Source organism: Lonchura striata, chromosome 4 (genome assembly GCF_046129695.1).
Source record: "Lonchura striata isolate bLonStr1 chromosome 4, bLonStr1.mat, whole genome shotgun sequence".
NCBI classification, from domain to species: Eukaryota; Metazoa; Chordata; class Aves; order Passeriformes; family Estrildidae; genus Lonchura; species Lonchura striata.
In genome coordinates this window covers 49058023-49078347 of record NC_134606.1, presented here as the reverse complement: position 1 = coordinate 49078347, position 20325 = coordinate 49058023, and the positions used below count along the sequence as shown (strand labels likewise).

General features: G+C 41.2%; 1 protein-coding gene across 2 annotated transcripts in view; it reads right to left on the bottom strand.

Moving 5' to 3' along the window:
* The window catches only part of PPP3CA (protein phosphatase 3 catalytic subunit alpha), a 170172-nt gene extending 150074 nt beyond the window's left edge, over window positions 1-20098 (bottom strand). Inside the window, exon 1 of one of the 2 annotated variants that reach the window (XM_021531440.3) lies at window positions 19459-20098. In XM_021531440.3, the coding sequence (XP_021387115.1) occupies window positions 19459-19516 (58 nt within the window). In that variant the 5' untranslated portion in view covers window positions 19517-20098. The remainder of the gene's footprint in view (window positions 1-19458) is intronic. The other variant, XM_021531441.3, reaches the window with a different exon arrangement.
* Window positions 20099-20325: the final 227 nt, after the last annotated feature.

Below are 20325 nucleotides of genomic sequence, written 5' to 3'. Positions count from 1 at the left end.
GTCCAACTCCACTTCTACAAAACAACAAACTATCAAACTCCAGCCTTTTGCAGATGTTTACAAAAGCACTACACTGAAACTGCTCTACTAATCGTTCTAAGTAGGTATTGGTAATTTCCAAAAAACACCAAGTTACGTCATTCTGGAGAAAAATAACTAACCTTTCAAGAACAGAAAAAAGAGAAAACTAAAAGAGAAAGCTTGATCTTTGAATTAAATCTTCCTACTACATTTAATTAGCCTGTCTCAAGACCACCCATATATGATTTTGTGATTTGAGAACTTACCATCACAGACAACTAAACTCCTTTGGCCTCTTGAACTAATCTAAAACTAAATACTTTCTTTTCATAGAACTTAGTGAAGATCATTTACCAGCAGCTATTTACAGAAACTGTTTAGGTTAACAGATAAAAGGCAAACAGTATTTACCAATCTTTTAAATTAATTTACTCAGCCCTCTATAAATTGTTTTGCTTATCTGATACATTTAGAAAGGACTGACTGCTGGTACAGAGAGAACTACAGCCAGTGTGTGGAGCCACTGGTTCCTCAGCCATACCGCCAACCTGCATCAGCAAATAAAAAAAAATTTAAAAAGGGGGGGAGGGGGAAAGAGAGAAATGGCTGCACTTGTCACTTCAGTTAGCTGGCTCAGGCACAAGCTTGTCACCCTTCCCCAGAGAGGTTTTCCTGAACAAAGTGCAGGTAAGCCACAGGGGCTGTGCTAAGCCACCCATCCTTGTGACTGCTCTGCATGCTCAGTAGCCAAACCACTGCCTCTTGCAAATATGCAACCACTTGACAGCCTTCACTGGCTCTTATATTAGTTGAATTAAAAGCAAAACAGTCTCCAAACAGCTGAAGCAAGTACTTCATTAGACAAGATTAAAAAGACTGGTCCATTTCTGCTCATGTCCAGTCCAGTATGGAGAGGCATAAGAATACTACTCCAGTATAAAACACTGAAAAAGTTATATAAACATCTGCATATATCCCCTTCAGCTTCTTTTCATCTAACTGAGTTTAGATGGAAAGTTGTTTTTTGTAAAAAAGCAACAATAACTTTAAAGTGACATATATATATAAAAGGAATACCAACTTAGACCTACACAACCTTTTTTACTTCTGTATGCAAATATTTCCATATGGATGATTCTCCTGACAGCTCACCTCAGCTAGGAAAGTGCTATAAGAATATAATTTTCTTCTCATTTGCAGTGACCAAAATGGAAGTAGTCTCTCACATAATATTTGATCTGATTTTCTGTACTTACTAGAATTGGGTATTTTTCCAAAAGCTTTCTGCCACCAGATCTCAAAGAAAGAACACCGACTTTTCAAGACACTTTGTTTTCTTTGTCTTTGGGATCATGTCACAAAGCAACACAGTTCAGTAAGAAGAAAAAAGTGGGGGAGGACGGGAAGAGGCAAGGGATAAATGTGAAGGAAAATAAAGTGGCACAGGGTCTCCTCTCCAGACACCACCATCACTCCCTCTGCAAGCCATCATCTCTAACCCACAGAATGAGCTGTTCTGCAAACAGAACAAATCTTGGTCCTTCTTTTCATTAAATGCACAAGCCTTTATTAAGAGCAATGTCAACTTCTACTTGAATTGCAAAACCACTTTTTTAATTGTTGCCACCCTAGCAAGATAAAAACATGAACAATTATTTCTTAGTAGTTCTCTCTAATGCTGTATATTTATGATGTTTTCAATTTTTAACACTTTCTCTGAGAAGTTGCAAGCAATTTATTCTCTATATACAGCTCTTTTATTAATTCCGGATAGATTTTCTTGGGGGAGAAAAATCACCACAGAAGATTCAGATCTTAAAGAATAATCACTTTGCCTTAGGAAGGTATGTATTAGAGAAAATAAAACTTCTTCATTCTAAAAATTTAGGAGGCTTTTCAGAGAGTGTCTTAATTGCTACTATATAAAAACAAATTACTGCAAACTATACTGGGATCCAAGCAGTTTCCAAGGTTTGGGATAATCTGTACTTGGCTAAGTGCCCATGAACATCCTCCAGGTCAGAGGATGGAGCAGAGCAGTGTACACTCAGTTCTAAGATACAACAAAGCCTTTGGAGAGTTAAGTGACTGCACATCTGAGTCATTGTCTGAATGAGACATTTTGGCCTTTCACACACTTCCCAATCCAGAGAGACCCTGGATTTCAGTGAAGTTACATCAGAGAAAAGACAAATCAAAAATAAAAGGTGCTGCAAAAGCAATAGACTTAAACTTCTCACTGTAAACTTTTACATATTGTTCTGCAGACAGCCCCACTGTGTTCCTTCTGTAACAATTCAAGTAGAGTTAGTAAAAGGTAACAAGTATTCCAGTTTAAAAAGAGACAAAAACGAAAAGCTGTGACTCCTCCAGAGAAAATGAAGAAGATATTTGCTACTGAAAACACTACAAATGATTTTGGAGTCAAGGCTTCACAGTAACAATTCATACTCTCATTTAAAGATTAAACCTGCTTTTGTTCTGGAATCCTAGTTGTGGAGATCATGTTTGCTACACCTGAGGGGAGGTGGCAGGGAATATATATACTCTAAGTTAAGAAAAAAACAAAACTCTACAAGGAGAACAATACACATATATGCATGCCAAATCTATTGCTTTCACCAGACAGGTAATAACAAGTGGCACTATTTTGAAAGAAATATTGATGGAACAGATTGGGGCACTAGATTCCAAATGAGAAGAATAAAATGCCATTTGTGACTCTGCTGTTGGGATTTTGGAAGACTTATTGAAGGAAAATAAAATACAACATTGGATTATATTCTGCATACGAAGAAATAAACATGATTCGTGACAAATCTTCCTGGCTGTTTTACAAGGCATAGGAGTGAACAAAACCAAAAGGGAAGTAAAAGGAATACCACTGACCTCACTGCACTTTTCTCCTGGGAGAACTAGTGGGCTTGCTTCCACTATTCTTTAAGAAAACCTTGAGGTAGTTTATGTACATCAGCATACAAAAGGCAACCTTTAGGGGAGGGGACTGTACACCTTAAAAAAAAAAAAAAAAAAACAGCAAAATCGGAAATTCTCAAAAAGAGCTTTAAAAAACCTGCTACAGCCTGTTTGGGAAGACAGACTGCACAGCTCAACAGGGCAGGGCACATCAGTCAGCCAGGCATGAAAGAGGAACCCTCAGTTCTCAAGGAAGACAAAAGCTACACAGCCACAAATGAGGGCATGATTTTCTAACACTATTTTTCACTTCTTGTTCTTACATCACCCTCTTTTCACAAAGAACATTAATTTAATTGAACAACGACAATCTGCAATGTAAGGCCTGAACTCCTTCCTTTTCCATAGGAAGAGGGGCAAGCAAAAAAAAAATGCACTTCACTTTTGGTACAAGTTACATGAAACCCAGGTCTAAACAGACTATAGACTGCATAAGAAAAGCAAAGGTCAAACATAAATGTTTTACACAGGTGCATAGAGCATAAGATATAGCTCACCCTTCATCCCAGCAGGGAAAAGAAGGACTTTATTCCACAATTTCAGTCTAACAATAAAACAAAAATCCATATCCTCTTGCTGTGGCTATTGTCCTCATGCCAGGATAGCAAAACCACTTATAACAGCCTCATTTTAGAGCTCCAGGCACCAGCATAAAAAATTCTATAAGATCCCCAGCAAGGAGTAATCCAAGTTTCTTTGACTACCACTGGGTGAGCACATTCTCCAATACCTCCTGCAACAGATGCCTGGCAATCTAGTTACAGGAGAACACCACCTATTAGTGCCACCCAGCCCTCTCCAGTTTCATGCCCTGGACTCAGTTCAAGTTTGCCCAGTTTAGAATATGGATTCAATTAAATGAGTCTGTAGTCATGCTTTAGAAGGTTTCCTGTGAACTTTGCCCATCAGACAGGAAATACTACAGCTGTAATTATTCTGGGATACCTTATTATTTCCCATTGGGCTGACTATCAGAATCTGAAAAAATAAGCAGGAGTAGTGTCTACATATAACTGGCTTTTTTAGCCAAGCATGGTACCAACTGGTCACAGCTCTTGCACACAATAGAAATAAAGCATAGCAGACCTAAACTCCTCTGCATCTCACACCTACAGAAAGTAATATGGATAGGTATTTTTTTGTAGGTTAGTCCTGGTCATTTGAGGTGTCCTTCCAAACAGGCTTTTCCAGCAAATCTGTTTCAGGATTAATCCCCCTGCTGTTCAGTTCCATTCACTGGATCCATGAAAAAGTTTTAGATTCTCAACAGACAAGCCCCTAACACAGAATTTGGCACCTTCAATAGACATTGGAGTGCTTGGTTTCAGCCTGTAAAAAGCTTCAAACTTTGCTCTTTTCTCCCGTTTCATTTCACTAGGATATTTTGTAAGTGTCCACATGGCAAACCTCACATAGCAGATAAAGAAGTTCGTATTTTATTAATTTTTGCCAAGCATCTTAGATAAAAAACAAACTCCACATGAGATTAGGAGACAAATGAGGATGTAAACTTGAAAGGCCAAAATATATAAGGCAGCTACAATGTGTGTGTATGTGTACATAAGAAGCTTTCCTGTAATCACGGTATTGTAAATATTTCAAGTACCTTGATTACAGAAGTTGATGACATGCATTCCAGTCATCACCATTTCCTTGGTACAGGAGAAAGGCATGACATTAAACAGCCCATATTAACACAGGTTTTATAGCAGTTAGGCCGCCAATGCAAGAAAACATCCTTTCTTAATGGAGACTCCAAATTTGCTTACACGTACATATGCATCACGTACATATGCATGATTTTTTCTAAGATGTTTTTTGATCTGGGAAGAGGGGTTTGTGTTCCTTAGGTTTAGCTTTTTTTTTTTTCCTTAATAATCAAAAGGCATTCATTTTGGTTAACTCAGGAATTCAGAGTTAGTAACCTGTAACCTAAGGCACTTATAGAATTGAAAAGACGCAAAAAGTCTTCGGTACATAGCACGAAGTATTAATGTTTTTGCCTCTGCATCATCTGCCTGGCAACACAACTACACACAGCTATCTCCCTATCTGAATGGGAAGTTAAATGCTACAGAGGAAATTGGTGGGGTTTCAAGAAGAAAGGTTTTAAGACTCACCTTTCCCTTACAGAATGGTTCTGGTAGACATACTCCTCTCCAGCTGCAGTGCATCGAACCAGAAACAGGCAGACTTACACAAACAGGGAATGCTATTCTGTCAGAAACTAACTAGCAGCATGCCTTGTATTTACTATCCAATCACAAACATCCAGGATTTTTCTATTTCCAGTTCTACAGTAAAGTTTAGGAGCATCTGCTGATCTCAGGAAGATGTTTGTAGGATATTATAGTCCTACTGTGCACAAACACATTGTCTATATGGACCATTTTTCTGGTTGTTTCTTTGAAGAGAAATTAAGACCTCTGACAGAAACTTCTACCATGCTGCAGATACACAAACATGAATAAATAGCTAACTATCCTCTCTGAGTCATTTAACATGCTCAGCAGTTCTCACTACTGAAAGCTAATACTCCTTTCTACTTTGAATTACTTAAATGTGTAGATGCTGAAGCAGAAAACAAAAGGTAATTCAAATTTCTCTTGTGACTTTTCCTTAACTTCAAGCAGCATCCTTCCAGATGGTTGTTTTACACTGAACCAGTAATAAATCCAGCCTATTGCTTTCCCAACCTCCTACAACACAGAGTATTTCAGAGCTTCTTTTGTGGGGATGTATGTTTGCCCTAGATTTTATTTTATGTTATGATATATACTACAACAAGGCAATTCATGCTTTAAATTAAAGTATCTGTCTTTTTCCTCTAGTATCTAGTCAACTGAGCAACCCTGGAAGCCACACTTCCAAAAGAAAGTATTACCTCCATTTTCCAGATTACTTATCCATGAAGGTGATGCCACCTACAGAACTTGCTCAAAACTCCTACTATGGTTGCTCTACTAACTTTTCTGAAGCAGCCAGCATAATTTTGTCATACTCTGAACTTTTCCAGGTGCTTATTTTCATTCTGTTGCCCACATCAAGAGATTCCCTTATCTCAGGTTTGATTTTATATTAACACATGCAAGATTCAGTTTAAAGGGCAACCTAGTCAGGTTTAAAGGGCAACATTCACCCTCATAAGGAAACAAACACGAGAAAGCAGCGAAGAAAAAAAACATGCCAGAGAGTGTCAGTGTTGAAAGACAATTGCCATCCCTCTAAATTTCAATTGTCATGCCACTATGAAAAAATCAGATGAACCATGAACTAGGGAAAGATACCTACTTCCTTCCAGTAATCAGAAACTGGACCTTTCTGATAGTCATATTAGAAACACTGGCAGTAACTACAGAAGATTTCTATAAAAGCTTTCTTTCCCTTTTTCTTACAGTTGTCCAAAGTGAAGTGTAGGGGTCATACTATCTGTCCTGCTTTCAAGCCACACCAAGCTCCAGAGCTGCACATGGCTTGGGAGATTCTGAAAATTCTCAAGAGTGATCTGTGAAAATGTTTTGCCAGCAACACTACTAGCTACATATGGATACATTAATTCAAATATAGTATCTTCCCAGTGCAACATATCTTGCTGCTATGCTAAGATAATTATTTACATGGTAGACCCTTAGCAACACAAAGCATTCTTCCCATAGAACACCTTATTAGCAGCCATAACTTTGCATTTTTAAGGGAGATTTCTGTATTTTGTGTTTGGTCAAAAGGTCTCGGAATTGATGAAGCATTTTAATTACCCACTTAAGAGAGCTGAGTAAAAGGTGATCACAGAAGGGTTGAGGTTGAAAGGGGACCTCTGTTGGTCAGCTGCTCCAACCAACACCTGTCCTCGAGCAGGGCCAGCCACAGCCAGCTGCACAGGGCCCCATCAAGATAGCTTTTGAATTACTCCAAGGATGGAACTCCACAACCTCTCTGAGCAAAAAGCAGAAACTTACTGTGAGAGCTGTCAATTAGTGCCCATTACCTCTTGCCCTGTCACTGGGCACTACTGAAAAGATCTCGGCTGCCCCTTCTCCGCTTCCTACAACCAGCTTTTATACAGCCAGATAAGGCCTCTCTGAGCCTTGCCTTTCCACACTCAGTGGCCCCAGTTCTCTCAGATTTCTCCAGTCCCAGGAGAAATCTGTGCACCAGCACTGAACTTGTTCCAGTACATCCATGTTTTTCTCACACTGGGGAGACTAGAACTGAATCCAGCACTTGAGGTATGGACTCACCAATGCTGAGCAGAGGATTCACCTCTATCAACCTGCTGGCAACAACTGTCTTTATGCAGTCATGAAGGATCTTGACAAATTCTCTAAGGTGACCCATAAAAACCTCTGTCTCCATAAATCAAGAGGTGAATGCAAAGAGTCTAACACACTTTCAGAAGCCAGAGCAACTGCATTATAACCAAAAAGATATCTGCAGAGTAACTTGCTGATGGGCAGTACTTCTGAGATAAGCCAAGGTTATACAAATAACCTATAGCAAAATATTGTCTGCTACAATAGGATACAAAATGTGAGGTTAAGTGTACAAAAAATTCACCTGCATTTAAAATTTCTGTAAATGACAGTGATATCCCTGATCTTCTCTGTAGTAAACAAACAGTATTTGCATATGAGGTGTCACCTGAGATTCAGAGCTCCAGGGAAGGAAGAGTACCTTGTTAAAAGGATAAAAGTATGCTATTCCCCAATGTACAAGCTCTCTGTACGTATAAATTAACTTCCATGTACTTTCACACGTCCCACAAGCTGTGAGATATGGACCAATTGCCAAGAGCCCAGCAAAGCACCACAAAGATGACTTACAGGACAAAGGCAATCTCTTCTATGATTAAAGGCTGAGAGAGCTGGGGCTGGCCCAGATGATCTCCAGAGGTCCCTCCCAGCCTTAACTATTCTGGGCTCCTGTGAAGCTGTCACAGCTTGTGCTTTTTCATTGAGATTGACACATCATTCATAAAAATTATGGATACACTATTCCTCCAGTGAAGTGGAAAGCAGGAAATTAAATTATAAAAGAGGGGCAAAAACCAAAAAAAAAACCAAATCAAACCATACCTGATGAGGCAGCCAACAGCCCAGAAGCTAAAACTGATCTCTCAACTGAAATGAGTGCAGGTTCTTCTCCTTATCTAGTACAAGTATGGGATTTTTTTGAGTTCATTTATCTCTTCCAATTACCAAAAGTAACCTTATCTCAGGATGCTCCAAACACAGGATCCTAAAGTCATTTTTCCCTCCTTCTTACTGATAACACAGCTAGATTAAAAGTTGTTATGGTTAACAGAAACTGTAAGCACTTCATCTCAGCAAACTTTTTTTTTTAAATATGCATAAAGTTTGTTCTCTGATAATCTAAACAAACTTAGAGGTATACACACAGAGCATATGACTAACTAAAAATTTCACCAACTGCCTTTGCCAGTTCTCTGCTTTTTGAGAGTCAAGCTCCCCAGAATCTACCACCCAGCTTCCTGCCTCGCTGCACAGGTACCTCCAGGACATTCACCTGAGCCAACAGGGCTAGTGAAGCAAAACAGCACCAAAGCAGCTCCCTGCTTTTGGATTTTTAAACTACCTTAGTTCTAAATTCCCTTAGTAACACATCACTGCACTGAATACACACCCCCTTGCCCACTGTGCTTTTCATTTCTTCTTCCCAAACTCTCCATCTGTCGTCCCAATACACCAGGTAATGCCATTAGGCTCCCCTCTAGTAATCACAGACACTACGACACACAAGAACAGGTTTCTCAGGGAAGTAAATAATGTTCCCATACCTGCTGATATCTTTAGTACTACCCATGTAATTTTAAGTTACTCTATTCTATCTGAAAAAGAAGTTAAATTTGTTGTATTTAAGGTGACCCAAATGTGTTAACTACTGAAGAAAACTTCTTTGTAAAGGGGCACAGAAAGAACATATATACACAAAGTCTTCTGCTTGTTCTTCCAGCAATAAAAAACAACCATATGCACATACACAGAAAACATTTTAGACTACACTTCCAAAGAGAGAGCAACAATGAGGCAAACTTTCTTAGCAAACCAGCCACCTACAAACAGACAAGTTCATCCTCACTTGGTAAATGAGCACTGCAAAGTAGAAAGGCACTTAGCTCACTCTTAAAATAAGTGCTAATGCTGTAAAAGATCAAATATAACAAAGTAGTTTAAACCAAAGAGAAATCATGCACTGAAAAGGGAAGGCCAAAATAAGAAATCCTAGGATGACAACTTGATTCACAGTTTACTCAAGTTAATGAAAGACTCCAACTCCCACAGATTTCAGCGGGTTATGAAACAGGTCCTGCAGGGGGAAATGTTCCAAGTCACAAACAGCAATGCCGTATTTTGATACGTAATTGCCACCACTGCCTATGAAGAAATCCCTGGTGTAAAATAGAGAACAAATACAGTAATCTCATTTTCTCGTTTTAAAAATGGCATGAAAGAAACAACAAAAGAAAGTTATTGAAGAGAACTAGATTGTTCCCAGCTGTTGTCATAAAATACTACAGCTGTTCATGCCATTGCAGCTAATGACCAGTTGCACTTTTTTAAAGATTGTAACACAGTATGACCATTGTAATCTACATCAAACTGAAACTTGGCAAGCATCATGGAAAAAAGACTAAGAAATAATTTAAATCCTGTTTGATTTTATTTTTTAATTTCTGTTCACAGGTTGGTTTTGAGTATTTTGGGGGGATAGGAAGGGATTTTATTATGAATGGATCTTTATTCAAATTATCAATTATGTTAAACTACATACAAAATAATGGTAAATATCAGGTATTAAATTATCAAAATTGTCTTTTCCAGTAATAAAAAGATAATTCAGCTAATAAATCCTGGTTTGTTTTTTTGGTGTTTTTTTTGTTTTTTGAAAAGAGGTGTACTGACTAAGTGTCTCAAGTTCAAAGACAAAGATGAAACATCTTTTCTCTGGAGCCAAGAACAGGGTAGGCATCACCATCTAGAAGCTTTTGTTTTGTTAACTGAACTATACATGAACTAAATCAGATTTTTTCATAAAGATTCAAGTACACAAATGCAAAGAAAAGGTTAAAATGGAAAAATTCATATATATATATATATATACACACATATAGATGCAGAAATAATTTTCAGATACAACTCTCTCTAATGGAGCATTACTTCTTGACATATGGAGAAAAAGCTAAAAGAAAGCATGTGTTCTCACATAAAATCTCCACAGAACTTGAAGCATACTACTTCAAGTAATTTTATGTAATTTCTCAAGAAAATGACAGAATATAGGTTCCTCTCCAGCAATGTGTCCTCCCCTCCAAGGTCATCCATATAGAGCTCTGGACCAAAAAGAAATCCAATCCTGCGCTGCTTTTTATCTTCCCTATAGTTACTAAGAAAACAAATAATTCATGAAAAAAATTAGAAGTCATTTCACCACTTTCTCACTTTAAGACACAAAAACACTGCCAGAGAAATTCCAAATACTTTGGAAAGATGATGACCTAAACATACACTGCTTTGACCCATTTTTGTGGCAGAAGCATGGGACACAGTAATAAGTAACAAACACAGCTGCAACAAAAAAACCTATGACAATGAAACTTCCTTATTCAAAGGAAGAAATAATTGTTAAACATGTACTTACAGCCAAACTTAGCAACAGATAACAAGTTAGAAGCTGAGCCTCTTTTTCTCACTTTGGGACATTTATCTAGACTGCAAAGGATTTCTTTCCAAATGACGGTCACTTCAAAACATGAACAGCCCTGAAACTTTATGCAGCCACATAGTTACTCATCTGTCACTATCACCAAATTAAAAAAAAAGAATAAAAAAGTTAAATTGTAAACCGTACCTTCAAAGGTACTCACAGAAGTCTAAATTAAAAATAAAAATCTAAGCACATGAGGCCATGTGGCCAAAATTCTAGTTTTGGATAGTTTGGATTTTATTATACATGAGGCCAAAATTCTAGTTTTGGATAGTCTGGATTCTAATAATTAAGGCTACTGAACAATGCCCAGAGTGACTGTCATAAGCCTCTCTGTAGCATCACATCTGCATAAGCCATAAAGTAACATGTTACTTTCACCATTCCAATCAGAAGATTAAAGTGCACTTCCTTTCTTATGGCAACATTGTACAAAAACATTGTCTGCACAATTAGGAAGTATTAGACAAAAACTGCAGCAGAATTTGTTCTATAGCAATTTTAGGGGTTTTTTTCCTTCATTCCATCAGCTCTACATTGTGCAAAAGTCAAGATAATTCAAAGTACTTTGGCCAACAGCAATCTGATGCAATAAAATGCTCCACCTCTAAAACATGAGATGGAGAAAAAGAATATAGGATAGAATTCTGTTATACCAACACCTGTCTCCATCAGTACATGTTTGATCACATTACAGCATTTTTTAATTTTGAAAACTTGATTTTATTAACCCAGATATGCCTATCTGAAAGATGAAAAATAGTTGCAACTTTTTTCAAAGATTTTATACAACCCTTTTTCAGCATGATTTTTCCCTTTCTTTTCCACAAAGGTTTGGTACAATCTCCATACAGACTAGGTTCTGCACCTTCTAAGCCTTAAATTTAAGGTGGGAATTTTAAAATTCACTCATCTATGGTGAACCTCAGGATTCCTCTCAAGGATTACCAACTTCACCAAGTCTTACCTTTCATTGCTAACTAACTTGCATGTCTGATTATAAAAGCACCAAAGCACAAGGGCACATACCACCTCCCTTCCAAGTTAACCGAGAACACGCTGTCCATCCATGCTGGCTTTACAAACCACACAAGCTGAAACAGTCATACTATGAGTGTTCAACATAAACTGCAAGAAACCTGCAAGCAGCAGCTGAGCTGCAGAGTAGAGACATCCTTCTGTGACAAGCTGGGTAGATCTTGAGCAGCACACTGACAGTAGAGCTATTCACTGAAAAGAAAGCTACAGTCAGCAGCTGGCTGCAGAGTTACAACACAAGTCTTAGAAGAGGCAGAATATACTTCCCTTGTTCTCACAGGCTTCTCCAGGCACATACAGATACACCAAAAGGAAAGATACAGTGTTCTGTGAACCTCTTCCATTAAATAAATGCACCCAGATCACTCAAATCCACCAGGCAGCACTTACGCTGCTCATCATATTTAGCAATAAGCAAATAAGTGTAAGAGCAACAAGGAAAGAAGAGGTGTTAGAAATGCAAGACAGGAATAGACAGGAAAAGGGCATTTTGAAATCTGAGAAGGAGAAAGCATTAAAAACCCAACTTGATGAAAAGATAAAGGAGCTGCAACAGAAGTTCAGCACAGCTTTTAATTACAAGTAGAAAGAAGTTTGATTGATAGACAGTTTTCAAATGAAATGTTTTTGAAAACTGGTTTAATGCACCCTAAAGTGAAAGGATGCTATCTACACCTTAGACACACAAGACACCCCAAGACACAAGAACTAACTTCTAATTAAAACCACCATTTTTAATGAGTGGTGCCTTCCCACTCTGCTGCTTTTCCTCTCCAGCTCCAAACATAAATGGTGTTAGTTGACAGTTAGCTGGAGATGATGCTGGCATCCTAAAGTGATCTTAAATAAAACAGTCATGTTCTCCTCATACAGCAGTGTTGCTGTATCAATGTTACCATGCCTAAGCTCTCTTATAAATAGAGCTATCAGTCAATTTGAAACACACATAGATGACTGTCAAGGAGATACTACTCTGGAGGTGTTATTTCAACAGTGGCAGCTTTCTGGGGGAATAGTAAATAGGGTGGGAATTCATTGAGATTTTTACCTTTAAGAGAATGATTTACCATCATAGCACTTATCATCTTCCTGGTTTTCCACATATGATGTCCAATCTCTTCCCTCAGTCAGTAATTACAGGAAAACAGTAAGTATGTACCTACCTGGAGTACCACCTCCAGCAATTATACATTTCAATCTACAACCCAAGTGGCAGACCATTCAGTGAGCCACACACTAAGATGAACATGCATACTTAGGCTGCACATGTAGTATAATGGTTTTCAAAACTGGGATGATACCTTCCACCATTACTGAGTAGACAAAATGATCTTTTATAGGGGAAAGTCAAGGTAAATGACTGATTATCACAAGAGGATATTGAGTGTTCAGCTGAAGAACCATTGTGAAATCACAGCCTATATTTGATTCATGAAACCACATACAAAAGAATATAAGAAGGAACCTTTTCATGAAGATGATCTGAAGTGGTTTTTACTTCAGAAACTTGTGGCTTCTTTTATGGCATGCTTACAGTAAGTGTTAAGCAGTATCTCTCCATCTTAAAATACTTTCAAGGAAGTACTTTTTTCCACATTCCTTGAAGCTATGAAGAAGAAACTAACCCCCACTATAAACTGCTTCAACATCACTCAGAAGCCTAAAATAAGTTAATATTCACACTTAAATGGAGTACCAAATTTAGCTTATAGTCCTGCTTTTGTACTATAAGTAGGAACCACTCAGCAAAACATAATAAATTGGAAAAAAAAAACAAGGAAGATGATGCAGCCAAGCTGCAGGTCCTTATTTATTGACATTACCCAAAATCACTTTTGATAGAAAATCCCTTTAGAAATACCAGATGGAAACCACTGTGCTGAGTTCTAGAAGCCTAGAACTACAAAAAAGATAATTTAAAATATCGAGTTATATAAACAAAGGTAAATATATTTTGCACATTATCTTCCTGGCACAACCTGCACTGAAATGCAAGCACATCGATGCAACAACTATCATCTCTAAGGGGTATGCATATGGTGGAAGTAAATACCATTCAATTTGGGTATGGATAACAGAGAGAAAACAACTGTTCTCTTCAACATTCCCCTATAGAAAATGACCTCAACTGGTTCATATTTTCCAATTAAGTTAAATGCTGATATCATCCAGTATGTACTCTGCTTTCCAGATTATGAACAGTGGTATTAAAGGCACCAGCTCCCTACTGAGGCTTAGTCAAAAAGAGCAGGCAATAGAAGGCAGCTTTAGCCAACGAGGAATTCAGAAGCATACAAAAGGGTTTTAACACATAAACAAGGCAATTTTGTGCCTGTGATTTCATATCAGTCCTACGACTCGGCACACTCAGCAAGCCACTCTCATCATACAGAGCATGAGAAAAACCTCCCACCTATGGAGTGCAGCAATAACTCTGTAAGAAAGACACTCTTCAGCAAGTGCACAATTTTCCCCCTATGCCTATACAGCAAAAGACTTGTTTCACTAAAGGGCTTATTTACAAAATTATCTTAATGACTAAGAGGTTCAGTGAGTTCATAAATCAAAACAAATCACCAGCGTTATTACACATAGTCATCAAAGACTGTACTTTGGTTTTGTTTAAGTTTCTCAGCACCACACTCATAATCCCTCACGAGCGTTACACATGTACCACATACACACACAGGTTTGCACAACATAAAACATACAAAGACTGCAACACCTAAGTATCATCCAGTTGATAAAATCTACTGGTCTTACAAGTATTAACTTAGTTTTGACATGACGTAAGAACAAATCAGTTACATACATAAAAACATAGCACAGCAACCTTGTTTTCTTTCCTAAACAACGATAGTATCTCTCCAAGTATATTCAACTGTTTCCTCCTCCTAGGTGCCTCTCACACAGCTTGTTTCATAAAGTTATCAGGAGATTTGCAGCTATGGAGTTACTAAAACTGATGTACATCTGCTTCTTCAAATTAAGGTAATAGTGGATAGGGAAGATAATCCCTAGCTGTACTAGTGCCACCTTTCTGGCATAGCTTGTGGGTGGATTCTCTAGTTAACAGTACACCACCTTGAACCCAGATGCAGTGTTCCTCAGGATAAGCAGTATATTTCCAAGTACTACAACAAAAATTAATTAAAAGTAAATTCAGCTTTCCTATGCCAACAGGAACAGCTACAAAAAGATTCCTACTTTTTCCTTATGAGGATCAGATAGACACAATCTTGAGCATCCTCAAAAGAGAAGCATATCATTCTTTACTGTATCTGATAGTTATAACTATTAAAGTAACTCTGGTCCTTGCCATAAATAAGTAATACTCAAATTTATACCAAAATATATATCAAATCTACCAACATCATAGACATTCAGGACAACACAATTGCTCAAAAACCACAGAAGCACTTCAAGGACACATTTATGCTGGAAAATTTTAACTCAGTTCAGAGGGAGACAGAGGCAGGCTTCCGCAACTCACCAGTGCTGGATTCCAGCCTGAAGCAAAAGCCTTTGGTGAATACACACAAGTCTCCCTGGACTAATGGGAATTACCAATGAAGTTTAGAGTTTCCATTATTGACAGCAATTTCACCTCTCACAAATCTGAAATTAACACTGACGGTGGCATATCGATTGTGAGCTGGCATTCATATTATATTACAAACAACTGTCAGCCCGCACTTTAGGAGAGCTTTAACAATGACAGTTTGAAATTCAGAGACAGCAGTGTCTGGTTTTATTGTGTGTGTGTTGTCAACTGCTGATATAACCATGTACACATCCCCACGCAACACACAAGAGGAAAGGACAACCAAAGATCATAAGCCGTAGCAACAGCCCTTCTAAACTGCTAAGACAGAATTATTTCATTAAAACTCCACTTCCAATAAAAAGCACCAAACAAAAAACCCACACAAAAGCATACAACCATCTGACCTGACCAGAAAAAAATCAAAACAATTATTGTACCTAACTAATTGCAAGATTTCCAAGAAATACTGACTTCACTTTTTTTTTGTGCGACTACTCCAGTTGACTTTCAAAGTTTTTATTTAGGATTACTATGCTTTAGTGCAGTATTCCTCAGAGGCACTAACACAACACTAAATACATTGAGGAGATCAAGTAACATGACACATGGCTTTCCTTCCCCATGGGTGGGGTACAAATCTTGCTAATGTCAATCGTGAGCAAAAGCTGTTGACATCAGGCAGCTGAGCCATGTGAAATGAGCTACTATCCTCAGTCCAGTTTTTCCTGGACAGGTATTCCTACCTTCACAAGAACAACCAAGCCCACACTCTGGCTGGCAAGTCTCAGGAGTTAGAAGCAGCATAGATAAGGAATAGCTTCCTCAGTCCCAAAGAAAGACACTAACTTTTAAGACAACTCTGTTCAAGTGAAAGCTGCACCATACCGCTAACAAAAAGGTAAGGAACTTCAATTAATAATAAGTACATCAAGTCAGCACCTCCTGCAACAGTATGTTGTCTTGAGTCTTGACCCCACAACCTTCTGAATGCACCTGAATATACAGTTTATCATATTTGCAGTCAGGAGACCAAAGTGTTGCTCCCCTACAGCATGACAAAATCCAGAGTAAAGATGAATTGCGTAATTTGCATCACAACATACATACCATCTTCAGGAGAGCACCAGAGTAAAATGAAAGTACCCCTCAAACCATAGCATGCACTCTCTGGATTAATTTTACTTTTTTGTTTAGCTCAACAAAACAGACAGTTTTAAATGGAATTAATTTGCTTCTGGAAACTTACCATTACACACAAACCTGAATTTCATCTTTACACTTCTCACCATATGACAGTGTCAGATATGCATAACAAAGCCAGAAGACCAAGATGTTAAAAACATTAGGGTCTCCCAAGCCTTTTTCCCCTCATCCTACAAGCATGTTTTATTTTTGAGTCAAATCAGTTTAAGTACAGTTCAGACAAGTCAAAAAGCAACGAACAATGAGTGTAGATTAAATCCTTGCCTATGGAAATACCCCACTTCTCTTATATTTGAGCTTTTTAAGCACAAGAAGCAAAAAACAAAACCAAACCCACAGCAACCCCCTGAAGAAGCAGCTCTTAGCCACAAGCAATTTGCACAAAGCTGCTGGAACTGTAATCCCCCCCCAAGCCCATCCCACTGTTACGTAACAGTTCCAAACCAGGATTTTTCACCAGCCAGCTCAGAGTTACTGTTCGTAGGAAACATTCCCCTCTTACACACCAGCAATAGAGAGGGTTTAAAAAAAAAAAATCAACAAAACATAATAAAATCAAACCAAAAATATCCCACACAGGCAAGCAGAGGGAAAAAATTAATCCAGAGACTACATCCATGTTAAAGGCATTTCCTTTAAGTAAGGTTTTATATGATATACTAACTTAGAAGAACTTAACTAACTTGCTTTCTCAGGTTACACCTTACCAGTGTTAGAATATCTGGTTTTTCTCTCTAAAATAACAAGACTTCAACTACTTATGTAGGCGTTCACAATGTAACTTTTTATTTAATTAATCTGTATTCATTTAACACTGCAAGCCCATTTCAGGTTGTTTATCTCAAGAGGGTACAAATCATGTCCTATAAGACAGAAACAAAGTGATTTATTACCACCAGTTTCTTGATTTCCTTAATATCCATATGAAGACAGTGTGAAGTGCCTATGATGCCATGAATAATAATCCTATGAAAAATCAGTTTACTGTGTACTACACTCTTCGGATGCTATTTTAAGACCTTAAAAGGATTTCAATATTTAATAGAGGCCTGAACCAGTTAAGCAGATCTTCACAGATCTATGTTATTTTTGTTCAAGACTTGAATTCAGTTTAACCAAGTTGATTTCTGAGCTGCATTATGAGAGTATTTAACTACATATACTACTAAGTTTTTCTTATAAATAGTGGGTTTAGATGTTTGAGACATTTACATGTGGGAAAAATACAAAGAGCAATTGCTGACAAAACACATTCAGATGAGCTGAAAGCACTAAAGGTTTTGTAAATACTGAAATAATTCCTATTCATTACAAACATTGTCTTAAGCCAAAGGAAGTTCTGCCACAGCAGAGATCAGGACATTTGGTCATGTGCTAGGACCACGCAGATTAACGAAATTAAAACAAAAAAAATACCCCACAGTCTCCTAACAGGATGGCCATTTGTTGTTTCTACAGGAGACCACTATCAGCTAAACACAGGCTTTAAAGCCTGCTCTTGGGGTGATATAATGGACTGAAACTTAAATTGTAAATATTCCAGATATTACAAGTTACATGCGATTTTCTTCAAATTCTTGCTATTATATTTCTAATAATATCTGTCCTTTGGAGGGGCATAAAATGAAGTAAGAAGGGAAAAGGCATAAGAAGGTAAATGTAAATATAAACCCAAAACCATAACACATCTTCCCAAATAACATTTACACTGAGTGTTTTTTTCTGGCATACATTCATGGAAATTCAGAAGTGTATGTATTTCAAGGCCATTTCCATTCCTAGCTTCCCCGGATCCGGACACATGCATGCTGCACCTAGGATTTGTGCTGTCCACCGTGGCATACGGGTTATAACCTACCAGGGTGAACTACACTAGAGATAGGTACACATGGCTGTGTGCCCAGTGCGAAAGGAAAGAAACAAACAAAAACAAACAAACAAAAAACCCAGACCACTAAATACACGTGCACTTCCTACACAGCGAGAAACGCACATGTGCAATTTACATCAGGCATCACCCTAATAAATAAAACCTTGGTCTGTACTGCAGGGCACAACGTGCTGTCAACCCCAACTCCGATCTGTTTTACGGCCGAGGCTGGCAGCACACGCGTACCTCCGAAACAGAACAGATCATGGAGCCCATACGTGTTTGTGCCGAGCACCCTCAGGGCCATCTGCGCGCACACGCGGGAGCACGGGCACGGTACGCCCGCTGGATAACTTCACATCCTAGCAGGCCGGGCCGTCAGCAAGAACGGCGACGGAGGAGGAGGAGGAAGCAGGCTTCGCCGCCTCCCACAACGCCCGCGGCCCGCTCCTCCTCGCCCGGCATCCCCGCCGCGGGTGCCGCGGGTGCCGCGGGGGCGGCCCTGCGGGAGCGGGGCACGGGGGAGCCGAGCAGCGGCGCTCGGTGCGGGAGCGCAGCCCCGGCTGCCGGCGCGGGGAGGTCTCCAGGCATCCCTGCTGCATGCGGGGAGCAGAACGGCAGTGACAAGCGGCGGCGGCGCAGCCTGCGGGGGGGCTCCGGGGAGCGCGGTCCGGAGGAGAAGGAGGAATGGGGGATGCCCAGAGGAGCAGGCGGGCTGGGGGAGGGGGCCGAGCCCTGCCCTCCTCTCCCCCAGGCACCGGGGCGGGGGAGGAAGCTGGGGCTCCCCCTCTCTCTCACGCCAGCCCTGTGCAGCGCCTTCAAGGCGGAGGGGGGGAGGCGGCGGGGGGAGGAAGGGGGGGAAATGCTGCAATGTAGCGCCGGGCAGGCAGGCGAGGGAAGCCGCAAACCCTCCACTGGGGCCCGGCGCAAGCCCCCGGGCCGAGCCCACCCCTCTGAGCTGCCGCGCCGCCGGCAGCCCCGCAGTACCTGCCCGGGGCGAGGAAGGAGGGACGGACGCGACCCCTCCAGGGGGCCCGGCGGGAGGACCCGGCCGAAAGGGCGACGGGGGCGCAGCACCCACCTTTCACCACCCTGTCCGTCGTCGATAACTTGGGATCAACGCTCTTATGCTCCGACATGTCCGGCGGCCGGGGAGGGGGCGAGGCTCTCCCCCCTCGGGCAGGGCAGGCGCGGGCTGAGGCGGCGGCGGCCGCTGCGGTCACGGCTCCGGCTCCTCCGCTGCGGCCGAAGTTGCCGCGTCCCGCCGCCGCTCGCTGGCTCGGCTGGGCTCTGCCGCGCGGTGCCTTCCTCCTTCGTCTTCCTCCACCCCCGTCCTCCTCTTCCTCCTCCAGTTAATTATTGCTCGCTTTCAATCACGCCTCCGGGTTGTGCAGGACGGCTCGCTCTTCCCCCTCCCGCCAAAGACCCCGGCGACAACACCCGCGGCGGGCGGCTGTCAGGCAGCGCCGGCAGGAAAAGCCGCGAGTGGACGCGGGCAGCAGGAACAGCCAGGTTGCACACGCAGCGGCCAGCCCCGCGCTTCCTTCCTCCACGGCGCGCCGCTCCGGCTCCTCCCGCCGCCGCCGCCACCACCACCACGGCTGCCGCCGCCGCGCGGGAGCGGGATCCGGATCCGTGTCTTCCCCGCCGCCCCCCGCAGGGTCTCTCCCCAGCTTGCGCCGACACCGGCCGCGGCCCCGCGCGCCGCTGCACACGCTCCGCCGCGCAGCCCCCGCGCCCCGCCCGCCCGGCTCCGCGCCCGCGCCCCGCCATTGGCCCGCGCCGCGCTGCCACTCACCGCCAGCGCCCCGCCCCGCCCGCGCGCACCGCCCAGGTGCGCCCGCCCGCCCGCCCGCGCGGAGCGCTGGGGCCGCGCATCGCCCGCCGAGCGGCCCGGCTCGGCATGGCTTGGCTCGGCTCGGCCCGCCGCGGCGCGGCACGGCCCGGC